General features: G+C 38.2%; 2 protein-coding genes across 5 annotated transcripts in view; one reads left to right on the top strand and one right to left on the bottom strand.

Annotated features, from left to right (window-relative positions):
- The window catches only part of RTN4 (reticulon 4), a 47,160-nt gene extending 33,983 nt beyond the window's left edge, over positions 1–13,177 (top strand). For all 4 annotated transcript variants that reach the window (XM_088149419.1, XM_088149429.1, XM_088149423.1 and 1 more), the window contains 5 exons: positions 2,758–2,896; positions 3,714–3,783; positions 6,317–6,363; positions 10,586–10,644; positions 11,632–13,177. In XM_088149419.1, coding sequence (XP_088005545.1) covers positions 2,758–2,896; positions 3,714–3,783; positions 6,317–6,363; positions 10,586–10,644; positions 11,632–11,674 — 358 coding nt within the window. In that variant the 3' untranslated portion in view covers positions 11,675–13,177. The remainder of the gene's footprint in view (positions 1–2,757; positions 2,897–3,713; positions 3,784–6,316; positions 6,364–10,585; positions 10,645–11,631) is intronic.
- Positions 13,178–13,857: 680 nt separating this feature from the next.
- EML6 (EMAP like 6) overlaps positions 13,858–19,042 on the bottom strand; it is a 147,514-nt gene continuing 142,329 nt past the window's right edge. Inside the window, exons 41-43 of the mRNA XM_088149416.1 lie at positions 18,419–18,572; positions 18,122–18,222; positions 13,858–16,666 (exon numbers count right to left, since the gene is read on the bottom strand). Of these exons, the coding sequence (XP_088005542.1) occupies positions 16,642–16,666; positions 18,122–18,222; positions 18,419–18,572 (280 nt within the window). The 3' untranslated portion in view covers positions 13,858–16,641. The remainder of the gene's footprint in view (positions 16,667–18,121; positions 18,223–18,418; positions 18,573–19,042) is intronic.

Raw genomic sequence — 19,042 nt, 5'->3', positions numbered from 1 at the left:
GAGGGTGGGACTCAGCTTCAGTTTTGTTGATAGAAACCATAAGATTTGAGGAACAATTGATGTGGTTTAAACAGGTGACTCACAAAATCAGTCAGATTGGCATTGATCCTGATAATTTATTCTCCAGAGGTATGTCATCAGCATTTCATTGTATCAAAGAAAGGCTATGGGATAATTCAGTACAGAATTAATGGCTAAAGCCAAAGTTTCATGTTCATCTGTAACCTTTGGAATTAACTACAGATATACTTTTCAACTCCCTAAATATCTGAATTTCTTATATTTAAGTAAATAGCCTTTCAAAAGCCAGATTAAATGTGTTGTCATCAAATAGGCTATATGGTACATTTCAAAAAATTCCCATCTCTCAAAGATTCTGTCCCTGTAATGATACTGATCTTGAAATGATGAACCACATTTTATTGTATTATGAATTTTATAAGAGTCTTCGGCAGGAAGTTATTTGGCCTATTTTAAAATCCAAACCAGGAAGAAGACATACTTCTAAATATGTAAAAAAATTTACTTGCAGATGAAAATCCTAAAATTACAGTGGCAACAGCTAGATTTTTAACTGTGGCTATAAAAACAAGGTTTTTAGTAACAAATCAATGAGTTGGGATTTTAAGTGTATTATGTATAAAGTGCCAAAAGTGTAATTACAAATGACAGGCCAAGAGAATGATTTGGAAAAGGACGCTTTATTGGATATACAAAAGAAACTGGCTGAAGCTTTAAAAATTAAAGGGGAAATACAAATGATAAATCAAGAGAATGACCTGGAAAATGTTTTTTTATTGGATCTACAAAAGAGGCTTGTTAAACCTTTGAAGGAGTCTGTGGGATGGGATACAGAAGATTTAAAGAGAAATCAAATCCTACGACAGTATTTGAATGAACTAGAAATTAAGACTATTAGAAGTAAAAGGAAGAATATAAACTTGGTTTATTCAGTCAAGGTTAGAATAAGACATTTTTTTGCAAAGTTCTGGGAACTCTTTATGGACTTTTTGCTGACACCAGGATTGAAAAGTTGATGTTTTATGGATTGGCTTATAGATAAGGGATGGGATATGAGATGAAGAGACATCTGTTTGCAACCTTATAGGGGGTGAAGAGTTACTAAATTTGTCTTATTGTAATGAAGGTTGGAAATCACTTCTTTATGTATTTCTTTTCTTTATTGTATTCATTATTTCTCTTCCTTCCTTCCTTTTTCTTTCTTGCACTTTTTATTCTTTCTTACTATGCTTTTTTCTTTAGTTTATATTAGTTTTTACTATTCTAATCAAAATCCTTAATAAAAATTATATGCACAAGAAGAAATAAATAAAATTAGCCAACAGTCTTTGAAAATAATATCTTGCTATTGGTTTACTATCTATTTTTCCTGAGGCATTTACATTGATAAGACATAGATTCTAGTCTAGTTTCTAAGGTTGTTGCAAAACATTGGAAAACTAAAAATACATTTTTGGGGTGGGGGTCGGGAATCATTGTTATTTAAAAGTGTGGGAAATTGTTTTTGACTGAAAAACTATGACAACAGACAAAACTATGAACCCACAAATTTAAGGGTTGGTTTATTAAAATTTCTTAGCCATATTGACAGAGTTCTTACTAATAGGTAACTTTCATCTGTTTAAACATGCTAGGTACATATGTACACATTTTTTTGAAAAGTTTTTTTTTTTGTTCTTTGTAAACAATAGCACATTTTTAATTTTTGTTATGATTAAGACTTTATTTCAATTGTTAAATCTTCCTTTAATGTGTAAAAAGCATTTTTTTCCCCTTTGTCAGCCATTGTTAAATGGTCAGGCTTTTTGTTGTTGTTGTTCAGTTGTTAAGTCATGTCCGACTCTTCGTGACCCCATGAACCACATCGCGCCAGGCCTTCCTGTCCTTCACTGCCTCCCTGAGTTTGCTCAGTTTCATGTTCATTGCTTCAGTGATGCTATCTAACCATCTCATCCTCTGCTGTCCCCTTCTCCTTTTCCCTTCAGTCTTTCCCAGCATCAGGGTCTTTTCCAAAGAGTCCTCTCTTCGCATTAGGTGGCCAAAGTATCTGAGCTTGAGCTTCAGTATCAATCCTTCCAATGAGCAATCAGGGTTGATTTCCTTTAGGATTGACTGGTTTGACCTTCTATCAGTTCAAGGGACTCCTAAGAGTCTTCTCCAACACCACAGTTCAAAGGCATCAATTCTTTGGCGCTCAGCCTTCCTTATGGTCCAGCTCTCTCAGCCATACATTGCTACTGGAAAAGCCATAGCTTTGATTATGCAGATCTTTGTCAGCAAGGTGATGTCTCTGCTTTTTAATATGCTGTCTAGGTTTGCCATAGCTTTCCTCCCAAGGAGCAAGCATCTTTTAATTTCATGGCTGCAGTCTCCATCTGCAGTGATCTTGGAGCCCAAATAAATGAAGTCTGTTACTGCTTCCATTTCTACCCCTTCTGTTTGCCAGGAATTGATGGGTCCAGCTGCCATGATCTTAGTTTTAGTTTTAAGTCAGGCTTACTTTCATTCATAATTTATCATATCAGTTCCTGGAAAGAAACCTTAAGATTTTAAATACTGCAGTTTTACTGTTTTGAATAATTTAGCAGAAGCACGTGCTAAAGGCTTGTCCATCTGTGCAACTCTGACAATGTGACCTTTCCTTGCATTTTCATTGTGCTTTGATTGAGAATTTGGAGAGCTTAAAAATTCTGGCTGCTAAGAAGTGTATTGAGAACGGCATGTTTCCTCTTCCAGAGCTTACTTGAATAAAGATGTTGCTGTATCTGAGGAGCTTATTCAAAAATACAGCCATACTGCGCTTGGTCATCTCAATAGCATGGGTAAGGAGCTCAGGCGCCTCTTCCTAGTGGACGATTTGGTGGATTCTCTAAAGGTAAACGGTTTCCTTTCCCATCTTTGCTTAAGAATTGTATAGTGATAGTGGCAAGGGATCGAGTCAGAAACAGATTGGCTTGAGGAGCCATCTAAAAGTAAAATAGGAGAACCAGGCAAATCCTTGGGTAATAGCTAATTTGACTAGTCCTGATAAAAGTATCACCCAGCTTCAAGCAAGTGAATTATTCAATTATTTGTGTTTCTTAAACTTAAAAAATGGTAATGGTAGGCTTTTGACTTAAAAAAAAATAAAGGTGCCTTATGTAAGGCAACACAAGACATGAAGCTGGTTCTGAGGCAAATTGACAAACAGTTCTGCTACTTATGGCTTTGTTGCAACTTGTTCTATATGGGGGTTCCAAAATATGAACTGGTTTTAAAACAAGGCTTGAAGGCAAAGGTTACAGGGACTTATGGGTTAAAGGAAAAAGAAAATGTCTACCCTCTTGGGAAGAGGTGAGCTTTTGCATCAAAAAATTAAATATGGACATTTCATGACCTGGCTGTATCAAAATCCATTGGAAGGTAAACTAGAATTGTATAATGTACTGTTTATGCCAAGGTAGGCAGTTAGTGAGTTGGAGCAGCTTATAGACCACCAGAGCACCTTAAGTTTGTATTGCTAGTATGTTAGTGGTTTTGCAAAGAAAAGAACAAGTAAAATTGGTGTGTTTAATCTGCTTGTTTTTCATTTTCATTTTTGTTTTTCATTTTCAATAGGAAAAAAATGAATTTGAAATCAAATTGCAGAATTGCTTTGAGCTTTAAGCAGGTATTCCATACTCGTAGTTTCATTAGGTTTTTTTTTCTTTCAGTTTGCAGTATTGATGTGGGTGTTTACCTATGTTGGTGCCTTGTTCAATGGTTTGACATTGCTGATACTGGGTGAGTTGGCCCTTTTTTTAATTATACAAAGCAATATCCAAAATATTATTAATAAATCACATGCTAGCTCTGATGGCTGACTTGAGCCTTGCTACAAAGCTGGGAAGTAGATAGATAGATAGATAGATAGCTAGTTAGCTAGTTAGCTAGTTAGCTAGTTAGTTAGTGGTAGTCCTTGTTTAGCGACTGCCTTGGACAGTAACAATGGTTACGACAGTGATGAAAAAGTAACTTTGCGACCAATGCCCAAATTTACGAACTCTGTCTGTCTCTGTGTCTCTCTGTCAAATCAAATCAAAAAAGATTTGCCCTTTTATCCAGCTTCCTCATGAGTCAAGTTCTGAAAACCTTCCCCGCTGTTTGGGCTCACCCAGCTCTGTGGGGTTGTATCCTCCTGACACTGTATAGCAAAGGAAAGCTGAGGTAAAATTTAAATACAGCGACCACTTCATTTAATGAGTAAGTTGCCGGTCCCAACTGCAGTTGCTAAACGAGGACTACCTGTATTGTTGAAAATAATCTGAATCAGCAAAACAGAGATGGGCAACACCTAAAAACAAAAAATTTAGAAAAACGGCTGGAATCTTACAAGGTTACCAGATCTTGTGAGATTTCAGGAGAAAATGCTAAAATCTCATAAGATTTTGGAGTTAAAACTTGAAATTACATGAAAGTACTTGTAAGATTTTAGGCACTTAAGGAAAAAAAAACTTTAAAAACTATTATTATTGGTGCCCTGCCATCATATGATGGTGTCCTGGGCTTCTAAAGGTTGTTGCCCTCTGATTATAAACAGTAAGGAAAGGATGCAAGCAAGAATGAAAAGGAAAATGCAGGCTCCAGAAGCATAGCAACTTTTGGTGTGAACATACTGTGAAATACCAAACTAGCCAACACTAAAATCTACTATTAAATCTTGTGAGGATTCTGACACATACTGACTGATATCTACAGTATATATCTATCATCTTGTGAAAAAGTAAGTACACCCAACTGAAATTTTTCACTTTTTCAGATATTTGAGCTTCAATTCAACAGTATTGATAAAGGGATACAATATAACAAATATCATGCATCATTTATATTTTGTACTCCATTGTGTAATTTAAACATAAATGCAAATTTTACATGTGAAAAAAGTAAGTGTATCCCTATATTACTACGTCAAATATCTAAAATTAAAATCAGGTGAACCAGATCAGGTGCAAATGGCTAGAGAGGATCTGGGAAGAACCTGTCTTATTTAAACCTCAGACATTTAGTCTGATTTTATCTTTGTTGTTGAAGTGTGTGGTATCACCATACCTAGAAAGAGCGCTCTCAGGTCTTCAAAAAGAAGGTTATACATGCCTGTGAGTCTGGGAAGGGATTTAAATAGATTGCCAAACAATTGGACATCAATCATTCCACAACCCAGAAAATCATCTACAAGTGCAGAAGATTTCAAACAATTAGGCCAGGCCATCCCAGCAAGTTCAGCCCAAAAGCAGAACACAGGATGCTGAAAGAAGTCTCTAAGAACCCCAGAATTTAATCTCGTGACCTACAGGTAGCTCTTGCCATGATTGATGTCAAAGTGCATGAGTCGGCAATTAGAAAGAAGGTGCACAAATTAGATCTACATGGGAGGTGTGCCAGGAGGAAACCGTTACTGTACAGAAAGAACAACAGAGCAAGACTAAATTTTGCTTGTGAACACCTAGGCAGAGACCAGGACTTCTGGAACAATGTGCACTGGACAAACAAGGCAAAGATAACAGTTTTGGCTATAGTGGTCAAATACACCAGAAGAACCAGATACGAACTGTAAAGCATGGTGGTGGAAATGTTATGTTTTGGAGCTGCTTTGCTGAATCAGGGCCTGGGCAGCTCACCATCATCGAATCCACAGTGAATTCTTCATTGTATCGGGGTGCTTGAGAGATCATCTGTCAGAAGATTGAAGCTCAACCGAAAGTGAGCCTAAGTAATACAGTAAATCTACCAATGAATGGCTGAAAAGAAGTGGAAGGTTCTGGAATGTCCAAGTCAAACCCCAGATCTAAATCCCGTCAAGATGCTGTGGGATGATTTGAAACAGGCTGTGCATGCAAGAAACCCTTCAAACTTTGCACAGCTGAAAAAATTCTGCATGGAGGAGTAGGAGAAAATTCCTCCCAGTCAGTTTCAGATATTGGTAGACAGTTATTAGAAACACCTGCTTGCAGTTGTTTCTGCCGATGGGTTCAATACCAGGTATTGGAGCCAAGGGTGTACTTACTTTTTCCACAGAAGGGAATGGCATATATGTTAATTTTTTGTTGAATAAATGATTGTAAAGTCAATTCTGAGTGAAGATAAAATACTGATAAGCTCACATATGTTAAAAAAGAAAAAAAATATGGGGTGTACTTACTTTTTCACATGACTATATCTATCTGTAGTTCCAGCTATGATCAGTACTCCATCCATGCACATTATCTGGTGCCCAGTTTGCAATAACTTTCAGGCATTCTTCATATTTTTAAACTTAAATCTGTTTTTGTTTTTCCAGCGCTGATATCACTCTTCAGTATTCCTGTTATTTATGAAAAGCACCATGTGAGTATGCAGTGTGGCATGCTTTTTGACAACATGATAATAAGATGAGATGACTAGCATATTAAGGATATTAAGAATACATTGTGTATGAAAAGATGAAGAGAATTCTGTAGACCACTGTCCTGTCGTTCTGTTTTGCCCATACTGCTGTTCTAGTTTCAGCAGAAGTTAAGTAAGACATGAAAGGCTTCTTAAGTAGGATTATCCTATCTGAGCAGCAGAAACATTTTCTAAAAACCCTATAACCCATTGCTGCCAGTGGTCATCTTGAGTTTCATACTTCACATGTGGCAGCCCTAGGATTGATATTAAAAGTAAAGAGATCATATTTCTTCTGCCAACTCTGATTTGAGAACTGCTGAATCAACTGAGACTCAACTGGTTTGGGATTCTGCTTTCAATAATAAGAATCCTTTCCTTTACATTATAGTTCATTGTAGCCGAGAAATGACAGCGCTCCTCTTAAATGAACTTAAGTATAGTTAGTTGAGAAAGTATTTTGTAGCTAGTCAACATAACATGTTTTACCTCAGAGCTTTACAAGATAGGAGCAAGAACACTTTTTCCTTGAGAATCATTTTTTAAGATCACATTGTTCTCAGTAAGAAGAAAATAGCTTGCTTTATATATGATAGAAATGGAAATGTCTTCAGCTATTATTTCAAATGTATATTTATTCCAAGGTTTTGCACAGTCATAAATCTAAAGATATCTTGTACAACAAGTTAAATAAAAAGTAGTTAAAATATCACAATAATAATTACATGCTTCTGAAATTGAGGATAAAGTCTGATGAAATAGCTACCAGTTTTCTCTCTGGAAAATCTCCTGTGCATTCAGTATTTCTGAAATGTCAGAGCATCACAGTTGTGGACAAACCAAGAGTTAATATGCCAGAGTTCAAATCTTAATGACTGGGATTGAATATCATGCTAAGGCAAGGGTGGTAAAGCTTCTGATGACCAGGATCCATATCAATAATTTTTGGGTGATCAGGGATTGCAGTAGGGGTGGGTTCAGCTATTTTTTCTTTGTCGTGGATGTATTAAGAATATTGTGTTATATCCGTCCTAAGCCTATTCTAGGGTTTATACCTCAGTTTTTGATAGATGAAGTGTAGAGAGCCAGTTTGGTGTAGTGGTTAAGGCACAAGGCTAGAAACTGGGAGAATGTGAATTCTAGTTCCACCTTATGCATGAAGCCAGCTGTGTGACTTTGGGCCAGTCACTCTCTGTCAGCCCTAGGAAGGAGGCAATGGCAAACCACTTCTGAAAATGTTGCCAAGAAAATTGTAGGGACCATCCAGGCAGTCACCAGAAATCAAGACTGACTCAAGAGTACCCTCCCCACTGAGGTTGTATGTCTTGTGGTTTGCTTGATTTCAACTTAGTGTGATGCTAACCCAAACATGGTTTTTCTTAAAGATTGTACAGTGGGGCAAAAAAGTATTTAGTCAGCCACCAATTGTGCAAGTTCTCCCACTTAAAAAGATGAGAGAGGCCTGTAATTTTCATCATAGGTATACCTCAACTATGAGAGACAAAATGGGGGGGGGGAAATCCAGAAAATCACATTGTCTGATTTTTAAAGAATTTATTTGCAAATCATGGTGGAAAATAAGTATTTGGTCACCTACAAACAAGCAAGATGTCTGGCTCTCACAGACCTGTAACTACTTCTTTAAGAGGCTCCTCTGTCCTCCACTCGTTACCTGTAGTAATGGTACCTGTTTGACCTTGTTATCAATATAAAAGACACCTGTCCACAACCTCAAACAGTCACACTCCAAACTCCACTGTGGCCAAGACCAAAGAGCTGTTGAAGGACACCCAGAAACAAAATTGTAGACCTGTACCAGGCTGGGAAGACTGAATCTGCAATAGGCAAGCAGCTTGGTGTGAAGAAATCAACTGTGGGAGCAATAATTAGAAAATGGAAGACATACAAGGCCACTGATAATCTCCCTCGATCTGGGGCTCCACGCAAGATCTCACCCCATGGGGTCAAAATGATCACAAGAATGGTGAGCAAAAATCCCAGAACCACACGGGGGGACCTAGTGAATGACCTGCAGAGAGCTGGGACCAAAGTAACCAAGGCTACCATCAGTAACACACTATGCTGCTAGGGACTCAAATCCTGCAGTGCCAGACGTGTCCCCCTGCTTAAGCCAGTACATGTCCAGGCCCGTCTGAAGTTTGCTAGAGAGCATTTGGATGATCCAGAAGAGGATTGGGAGAATGTCATATGGTCAGATGAAACCAAAGTAGAACGTTTTGGTCTAAACTCAACTTGTCGTGTTTGGAGGAGAGAGAATGCTGAGTTGCATCCAAAGAACACCATACCTACTGTGAAGCATGGGGGTGGAAAGATCATGCTTTGGGGCTGTTTTTCTGCAAAGGGACCAGGACGACTGATCCGTGTAAAGGAAAGAATGAATGGGGCCATGTATCGTGAGATTTTGAGTGAACACCTCCTTCCATCAGCAAGGGCATTGAAGATGAAACATGGCTGGGTCTTTCAGCATGACAGTGATCCCAAACACACCACCCGGGCAATGAAGGAGTGGCTTCGTAAGAAGCATTTCAAGGTCCTGGAGTGGCCTAGCCAGTCTCCAGATCTCAACCCCATGGAAAACCTTTGGAGGGAGTTGAAAGTCCGTGTTGCCCAGCGACAGCCCCAAAACATCACTGCTCTAGAGGAGATCTGCATGGAGGATTGGGCCAAAATACCAGCAACAGTGTGTGAAAACCTTGTGAAGACTTACAGAAAACGTTTGACCTCTGTCATTGCCAACAAAGGATATATAACAAAGTATTGAGATGAACTTTTGATATTGACCAAATACTTATTTTCCACCATGATTTGCAAGTAAATTCTTTAAAAATCAGACAGTGTGATTTTCTGGATTTTTTTCCCCATTTTGTCTCTCATAGTTGAGGTATACCTATGATGAAAATTACAGGCCTCTCTCATCTTTTTAAGTGGGAGAACTTGCACAATTGGTGGCTGACTAAATACTTTTTTGCCCCACTGTATAAAGAACATAAAAACTAACACAAATTAATAAAAAGTAAAAAGAGCAGAGAAAGAAGTAAGGAAAAGTGTAAGAGAACAAAAAGAAAAAGCTTCTGATTTCTTTTGCAGCAAATACAAGTGCAATTACAAAATTAACTCTTACTCTATGATTACAAAAAAAGCTCACATTTTTCTGTTATCCAATTTTTTTTCTAATCATCAAAACCACAAATCATAAGTGCAATTTTTCCCTTTCATGCAAAAAGTCTATAAGAGGGTTCCAGTCAGCTATAAACGTAGATATTTTTTTTTCTCTAATCAAGGAAGTTAATTTAGCCATTTCTGCAGATTCCATCATCTTCATCAGCCATTCCTCCATTGTGGGTAGTGTTGAACCTTTCCACTTTTGAGCAAATAATAGTCTCGCTGCAGTTGTCATATATAAAAATAAAGTTCCATGACTTTTTTCTGATTGCCTGTCAATTAGTCCCAAAAGAAAAGTCTCTGGTTTCAGTTGTACTTTAACCTTTAAATTTTTTTGAATTAGTATATGTATTTGTATCCAATTTTTTTTGTATGTCCACCAAACACAGTAAAGTGTCCCTTCATGTTCACATTTCCAGCAAAGATTCGAAGTACCTTTATACATTCTAGACAATTTCTCTGGTGTACCAGTGATACATCATTCTATAAAAATTCTCTTTAAGGCTAGAACATAATGTAAATTTCAATCCTTTCAACCACATATATTCCCATTGATCCATTTGTATATTATAGCCAAAATTTATAGCCCATTTTATCATACATTCTTTCACTTGTTCTTCTGTCTCATATTTCAGCAAAAGTTTGTACGTTTTAGCAATAACATGGTCGTCGTTAGTACACAATTCTATTTCAAACTCAGTCTTTGTTCAAAACCATAAAATCTTTTATCTACTTTAAACCTTTCTGATAACTATACATAAGAAAACCATTGACAAGAATATCCTTCTGTTGTCAAATCTTCTCTTGATTTCATTTTACAATCCCCTTGAGAAAGTTCTAGTACATCACGGTAGGTTAAGCATTTATGTTTATTTAACATTTCTCATCTACAGGCTGCTTCTTGCACTGAAAGCCACAAAGGTGTTTTTGGGCCCAAATGTGATTTTTCATGATGTGGGAACCAAGTAATTGAAATAATTTTTTAACTTTTATATTTCAGGCTCAAATTGACCATTATGTGGAACTTGTGAACAAGAATGTCAAAGATGCGGTGGCAAAGTAAGTGTACTGAATTTTTGAAGCTACAGGTAATCCTCAGGTTATGATGGCAATTGGAACTGGAATTTCTATCGCTAAGCAATGTGGTTGTAAAGAACAATGTCATGCGACCACATTGCTTAGCGATGGCAATCACAGCAGTCCCAGTTGCCGTTGTAACCCCAGGACTGTGCGGGTTGTAAAGTGGGTAGAGGCAGGAGTCCCAGGCAAGGAGCGTGGGTGTGTGTGCAGGGGGATGGGGGTGCCATGGCCAGGTGCTACAGAGTGCAGGTGGGCTGGTGGGGTGCAGGCAGACGGGGGGTGCTGTGGGTGGGTGCACACTACAGAGGGTGGGTGGGCAGGTCCCTGGCATCTCATACTCTGTAGCAGGGCTTCTTTGGAGAAAAAGCAGTGGGAGCAAGTTAGAGGAGTGACTTGCAACCTTCCCTGCCAGCTTCCCCATTGACTTTGCTTGTGGGAAGCTGGCAGGGAAGGTCACAAATGGTGATCACGTGTCTTCCGGACACTGCAACTGTCATAAGTGTGAGCCAGTTGCCAAGCGCCCAAATCACGATCACATGACTGCAGGGGTGCTGTGATGGCTGGAACTTCGAGGACTGGTCATGAGTACCACTCGTTTGGTGCCATCGTAACTTTGAACCATCACTGAATGAGTGATCATAATTTGAGGATTACCTGTAGTTTCCAGAGTAACTGGTATCCTTTAAGATGACTATAAAATAATAGATTCAGTATGTTCATATACAGTCCTAACTGACCAGCGTCATCTAATATGTCTTGATAATTTTCTTTGCAGTTACTAAGTTGGGAACAGGAGATGCAAGTAGAATAGTTCTGTGACATGTAAAGCACTTTGAAGTGTTGGTACGCTTTTAACACTGGTGGTTACTGAATGCATTAGATTGTATCCATTTGGCTCTTCTTGCACAGTTGTTTGGAAAACACAGAATGTGATTTTTTTAAAAACTGGATTTTTTTCTTCTACAGGGTTCAAGCTAAAATTCCTGGACTGAAGCGCAAAACTGAATGAAATCAAGAAGCAACCTTAATTAAAACAAATCATCTTTTAAATGGGAATGGGAGGCATATTCATCTGGATTATATGGGAAGGGTCAGGGAATAGCAGACCTTGACATTGCAGTGCAATTTCACAGACCTTTATTTTTTAGGAACACAGTGTTTCAGAGGGAGAAAAATAACCTGTTCTTGACTGCTGTGTATGTCCATCCTAAGTATTGTAAGCTGCTACATATGGATTTAAACCTAATCCTCTTCGCTTCTTCCATATGCAGCACAGGTTAACATAACCAGTTGGAGAGCTGTACATTTTATGCTTTGGCCAAGGTAGTCTTGTCGTGTTTCAAGAGAGGTTAGTGTGTGGAAAACATTTCATTTTAGCACTGTCTCTGGTTTGTGTTGATTGATTGCAGATTTTCTAAAATGAAATGTTTAGAAGAATATGCCATTAAAGCAAGCTTGAAAAGTCTTGCCCCTTTGGTATCAAGTGTAGCCGTAATGTGCTTTTAATTTTACTGTTTTATCAATTGCCAATATAAAATTAAATATATAGTGTGTCACAGCTGCTTAGGATGTCCAGCTCCTCCATAGTGATTGAACTACTAGATAATTGAACTGAAGTTTTTTGAGCTCCTTAATATATTAGCTTAAATTTTCAGAAAAAAAATAGTACCTATTAAATAAACAAAACCAACTCTGCACATTACAGGTTCTGCCATATCCTTTGCTGCACAAACTCCTATAGTCTATTTTAAGTAAACAGTTTTACAGTTCTCGAACTTTGAATCTGTGGAATGAATTTCTGATGGTGTGATCCTCAGATCTTTGCAGGCAGAACAAGGAACACCCAACGTTCTTGTTTTCCACCGTGCTTGGAATCCTCAGCATCTGTGCATGGGTCAGTGGATTGTACCCCAGTGCTGCAAATGTCATTTGGACATTTCAAATACATGTGGGGTTTAGGCTGTATTGAACTACGTCTGTGGGATGCATTGTGAAATGTAAAAAGAAAACAATTTTGAGTTATCAATAAAGTGTATAGACTCATATACTGTGTAAATGTGATTACGCTGATCAGTTGCATGGTTTATCATTGCACTTCCCAGCTAAATGTATGAACAATTGTCACTAAAAACAATTGTGAACTATACCCAACATTATGAATTCTGTTGATGTGGTTGATTTATGCATATAAATTACTGCTTGATTATCTAGTTAAAATCATAGTTATGATTTAGCTCAGTACAATCTTATTCTCAGTGGTTTTTGCTAAAAAGTAATCAAAATTTTGTTCATAAATTTTGTAGGGCATTACAATGGTTAGTGTAGAAGTACCTGTGTGCCTCTCTTAGGATTGCTTAGAGAAAGAGTGAATCCTCTACCTTGCAAATGAACTTGCTGCTAGCTAAGAATTTTTTGAGACTTCATTTCACAAATATGTATTTGCCAGCTTGTGGTGCCTATTCAAATTGAATATGGTAAAATGACTTCTATTAAGCAAGACATCTTCATTATATATGGTCCCTTTGTGCTTGATTTCATTCTGTCAGATTGGAAGCTGCATGCTGCTAAAATGTGAAATGGCATTAGATTTAGTTTTCACCCTACCAAACACATTAATAAAAGTAGCAAGAGAACTAAAAGATGATACCCCGTCATAAATTATTTATGTACCATTATTAAAGCAGGAGGAGAAAGTACGTGGCTTTAAAAGCAGCAAAATTGTGTCTGGTTTCTAGCCTTATTTACTCCACTGATTGTCATGCGAAAGGAGTGTTTTTGGACAACAGATTACTGTGACAAGTATGTCTCAACCCAAATCACACAATACACTAAATGCAATTTACATGATGCAATTGTGTCAAATTGGGGAACATGTTCTAACTATATTGAATCTAAGATTACTATCATGCCTGTCTTTTTAATAATAAAAATTCTAGGGAATATATTTGCTTAAGGCAGTGTGATAAAAATGATATGTATTTTAAAAGCTTTGCCCTTGAATAACTCAACCACTAATATTTTGTTTTTTTCTCTAAGAAGCATATTGTTCCCTCTTTCCAATATGCTGGATGTTCCAAAAGAAAATCTGGCACCGTTTTCAAATAATAAAACTTTTATTGAATCATTTCAAAAATAAATTCATGCAATAGTATTTCAATTTACATTATAATACAGCATTAAATTTAAGCATAATGTTCTAAATTATATAAACAAAGTCTCCCATGCACAAATATATTATTCATCTTCAATATTTTTGCACAATTTCACTATACAGCAGCTCATTCTGTTACAGATTTAAGATGCACTCAATATGAAAGGCCAGTATTACAACAGAGGCAAACAAGGTGACCACCTGACATCACCAGATGGATATGGTTACACTGGCTAAAACAGGAAACTTTCCTCATGAAGAATAAGGGAATAAGACTGCATAGGACGCATGTCTGAAATTATAAAGGAGTATAAGGCATTAATGTATTCCATTGATTAAATAACTCGTACACACAAGTAGTCCATTAAAATCACAGAAACACTTTTTTGTTGTATACAGATTATTATACCAGAAACATGCCCCCTTTCCCCTTTTTCTTAAACCTGGATTTTTTTGCAGCAGATATTTTATTGAAACCACCACACTTCTACAAATACTTTCATCAGTCCTAAAAGGAATTCGTTGCTTGTTTAATAATCATCTAACCAGTATCTTCAACTTGACTCTCAGCTAACCTTCAATATAGACTAGGATAATTCCCATTTTTTTCAACCTTTGCTACCTATGGTGAAATAAACTAATGCTACAAAGAACTGAATTTAGGATTGTTTTACTGCATGAATTAACACAAAATAAGTGCTGGACAAGATCCAAAACCTGTTTAGTCCAGCATTCTGTTTCCCATGGCCTTTGGGAAGTCACGAGCAGGACATAAGCTCAATAGTACGTTCCTGCCTGTGGCTATCAATAGTTTGTACTCTGGGTGAGGCATGTTACCCCTGATATTGAGTTAAAAGTATCATCCTGATTACTAGCCACTGAAAAATTGCAAGCTTCAGCACTTTTAATAAGCTGCTCAGGATGAAGAACAAAGTTTCACAGCTACATGGTCTGCCACCACAAGTGCCTATGGTTGCCAATTTGGCACTGGACTGTAAAGGAAAGAAATGCCCTTGAACCACTTTGCAAGGGAAAGACTCCCCCCCCCCCCTTTGAAGTTAAAAACATGCCATCTTGGCTATTGCTTGGCTGAACAAAAAATATTGAAAAAAATGTTCTGTAAACGGGAATGAAAGAAAAGCATTCATTCATTCTACAATTTCATTCTATCACTTCTCTTGAAGTACTGCTAAGTTTCATATGTGGTAGTGTCAAACTGAGCATTATTTATAGTTTCTGCCTTGTACCTCTACTGCTTGCCATTGATATTAGAAGAGCAGGCTGGAATTCAGTCAAAGTGTCAAAATAAATTTAAAAAATGGAACATTGTGACATTTAGGGAAAAAAGTGACTTTGTCAGCCCTCGTCAGTTTGTAAGTTTCAGCACCATGAGCAGAAAGTAGGCAACGGCAGGAGGTAATGTTATATCCTGCAGTACCAGAAGAGTTTTCAAAAGGCACTTTGTAGGAAAATGGCAAATGAAATTACATCTAATACACTAAATGGAACAGGGAGAGAGCGTTGGCTAATTCATTTAATAAAACCAGCCATGAACCCAAGCTTGCTTTATCATAACGTACCTTGTCCCTAACAGAGTTTAGAAATGATGGGACAAGCTTAAGAAATAAGAAAGCTTGACTTTTCACTATTTTCAAATTGAAGCTTTCATTTTTTAACAGACTACTGGAGCCTGAACACCACAATGGACTGAGTCAGGGGTCTCAAATTCATGGCCCTTCATGTGGAGCCTTTTGTGTGGCCCATGACTTAATATTTTGGTGCCAGCGAGGTCAGGGACCTGAGTGTGTACAGATGTGCAGGAGGCCACAGTGACTCGCCTCAAACCAACCTGATAGGTCTTTTGGCCACAGCTGAGCCTGGTTGGTTGGGCCATGCAGTCTGTTCTCCAATGCTTGTTGCACATGCTCTGCACATGCTCTGAGGCAGCACTGGGATCTCCAGGCAGAGCCACAGAGGGTGAGGCCTGGCCAGGGGGCTGGGGCTGAGGTGGATAAGGTCTGAGAAGAGGGACTGGTCTGGCTGCCTTACTGTGAGGGTTCCTCTGCTAGGCAAGGTGTCAGCCAACAAGTGGAGGAGAGCTTGGTTACGTGAAAGACTTGGACAGGCAAGAGGAGAAAAAAGGGAGGGGGGAAATGAGGAAAAGTCTGGAGGAAAGATTTCAGCAAGAAGAAGAAAAAGAAAAGCAGGACTTGGGCTGCTCTTAGTGGGATGGGTCTAGCCCTACAATCAGCTGGTACTGTTCAGGATAGGATCTGGAAAAAATACATCACCCAGTAATAAAACCAAATATTGGTATTATGATTAATGAAAAATGCTGCCAGCTGGGTGGCCAAAATGGCTCTGTCTTGCGAATAGCTCTGCTTCGTAGTAAACTTTGATTTTTTTAAAAAAATTAATACATTTATGTAAAGTGACGTGATACTTTTCATTTGGGACTTAATCCATGCACAGAAAGGTTCCAGCAATGTGGCCCTCAGGCTAATGGCTCATGTGGCACTCATGACAATTTGAGTTTGAGACCCTGGTCTTGGCATTGTATTCCTGAATATTTAATTTGGCAAGAGATCTTTTAATATATATTAGAATAATTAATTTAAACTCAATGCCAAATAATATATTTGATTTCCCCATGGCTATGTATACTTGGGGATGTGTTACACAGAATAATTGTGTCTTTCACAAATAAACTTATATGAAGTTTTGTAAACCCAGCCAGTGCTGAGATCTTGAAGGCTTCCCATGTGTCCACTGTTTGGCACTCAAATGGCAGTGGTGGCAAGAATGATCCTGGAGAGTTGTGACCTTTAAAGACATCGCCATACAAATACACTAAAGAAGAAAAAATTACAAGTATTAAAAATAAACACAGATGTGGCTAAAATTATACTGCAAGCTGATTCTCTACCCATCCACCCCATATTTCCACATTCACCACATTAAACACAAGAAATGCCAACTGACAAGTATTAATTCCTCACCACCACCACCATACGCAAATGCTCCTCAGATAATCTTTACCCAGGCCGTAATGTATAATCCATAATAATATACAATATGTATATAAGAGTGTTAAATGTTTGTACCTGGACAGAAAAGAATACTTTACAGTGAATTTGAGGCATCTATTGCTGTTTCAAGACAGGAGGGAAAAAGCAGCTAGAGAAGCTAGAATACATGGAGGACTTCTACTGCAATTAGCAGAATTAATTATTCATGTTTGATATATTTTTGACGTAGAAAATCTCCTGTAACAACCCAGATTAGGCAAGTTGCCATTTTACAAACTAAGAATTGGTAGACGGAAGAGAGGATACCTACAATTTAGTTAGGCTCACATGCCATGGGTACCAGGGTGCAACCCCAAATAGCAGAAGAATTGAGGACCCTGTTATACAAGAGTTTCTGGGAGGTGTTATAGCCCCTCCACTTGTTTTTTGGAAGGCAATTAGTTTTTCCTCTCTGTTCAGGGAGATGCTATAACACCTCCCAGAAACTCTTGTATAACAGGGTCCTCAATTCTTCTGCTATTTGGGGGGACAGTGCAGGCATTCCATTCGCCTGGTTGGATGAAAAATGTCCCTCTCACGTATTTCTTGCCCCTTCACTATTTCTTCTCTTTTCTCACAGGAACTCTGAGGTGGTGTCCCCAAAAGGTGAATAGCTTCAACTCTGCTAGAGCTAACTACGCTCCTACCATAGCAGCCATTAAGTTGCCAAACTGGCCATCTCAAAAGTAAAAAAAGGACACCAGTTGTACCCAGTGGTTCAAAAAGATTGGTGAATCTGACTTTTTTATTTGATAGTAAATCAGGATGAGAATAACAACAATACATGGGCAATAATGCCTTGCCAGCAATCCAGCAGAAGCAGTTGGCAACCCATATCTTCTGCAACCCATTTCCCAGAAAGGCTTTACTACAAAGGGTTTTTTAAAAACTTGTCTACAGAAAAAAGGTGCAGACTTTTCACAGCAAAGAGCTTGCACAGCAAAGAGTTTGCACATCTTTTCTTACCATTTCTAACCATATTTATACTTGGCTATTAGCATCTGCTTTATGGTATTGGTTACATTTTGATTCTGCCCTTTTCCCTCCAGGTGCTCAAATCAGTACTCAACTCAGCCTCTCAACAGCCCTCAGAAGGATGACAGACAATGATCTTATCAAGGCTGCCCAGTTAGCTGCAAATGAGTGTGAACCTGAGCTTGGCTTTCTCTCACTTCAGCTCAAAATCTCTAGCCACACCACTTAACCAACTAAATGTTAACACAATGCAAAACCTTACCTGCAATCATCTCCTCCTGTGCTGATAACATACTTGTCATCATGAGAAAAGCGTATGTTGGTGACATGTGCAGAATGACCAAAGTAACGCTTATGTTTGGCCTGTCAGGAAAAGAAACAATTTCTGGCACTGAACACAATGTTGCTCCATTCACAAACAGCCAGCCGTGTTTCCTTGCCATTAGAATGTAGTAAGTTGATCGCATCTACTGATCAACCAAATGGTTTTTCAAGGTAAGACACACTGACAAACATATACCAAAAATGCTAAAAGTGGAAGGTAGGTAAGCTCACTTACAAATTTTTCAGTACATGGAAAATCAAAGAGTTTGACCAGCCCAAAGTCATCTCCAGAGACAATGTTCAAGCCAGCATGGGTCACACAGGCACAGTTGACATCTGCCTTATCTGCGTTTCGGGGCCAAATACCAATGACTTCATCCCCAAGGATACTGCTCCAAAGGAGAAAAAAAATCAATTAATTAGTGAGGATAAACAGTAAACTGAGGATAATTAGTGAGGATAACAGTAAAATGTCTTTGGGGGTATAGGATATATAAGAAAAGTAATTTTAGATCACTGAGATATGATTTGGGCGCTATTGAAAAAATGGAGTGGAGGTAGAATCCCTAAAATATCTATAGCAAATTAAAAAGGGGGAGGGACATTTTCTAAGTGCCACTAGTCTAAGTGGATCAATCTCTCACTAACTGCTCCTTAACTTGCTTTCCTGCCACTGCCCCTGGCTCTTTTTCATCTCTGAAGAGGTGGTGGTCTCCCCTTTATGGGATGTGCTCAAGTGGAAGGTAGACAGCCATCTATCAGGAATGGATTCATTTGGGTCCCTGCACTGGGCAGGGGGTCAGACTCAATGTCCTAAGTTGCCCCTTCCAATTCTGATTTGATGATGTAGGTTTACTGT

This window comes from Python bivittatus, unplaced genomic scaffold (assembly GCF_059951505.1).
Source record: "Python bivittatus isolate LINGU-HERP-01145 unplaced genomic scaffold, Pbiv_v1 ctg000020_np1212, whole genome shotgun sequence".
In the NCBI taxonomy this organism is placed as follows: Eukaryota; Metazoa; Chordata; class Lepidosauria; order Squamata; family Pythonidae; genus Python; species Python bivittatus.
The sequence above is the reverse complement of the archived record's forward strand: the minus strand, read 5'-3'. Positions and strand labels throughout refer to the sequence as shown.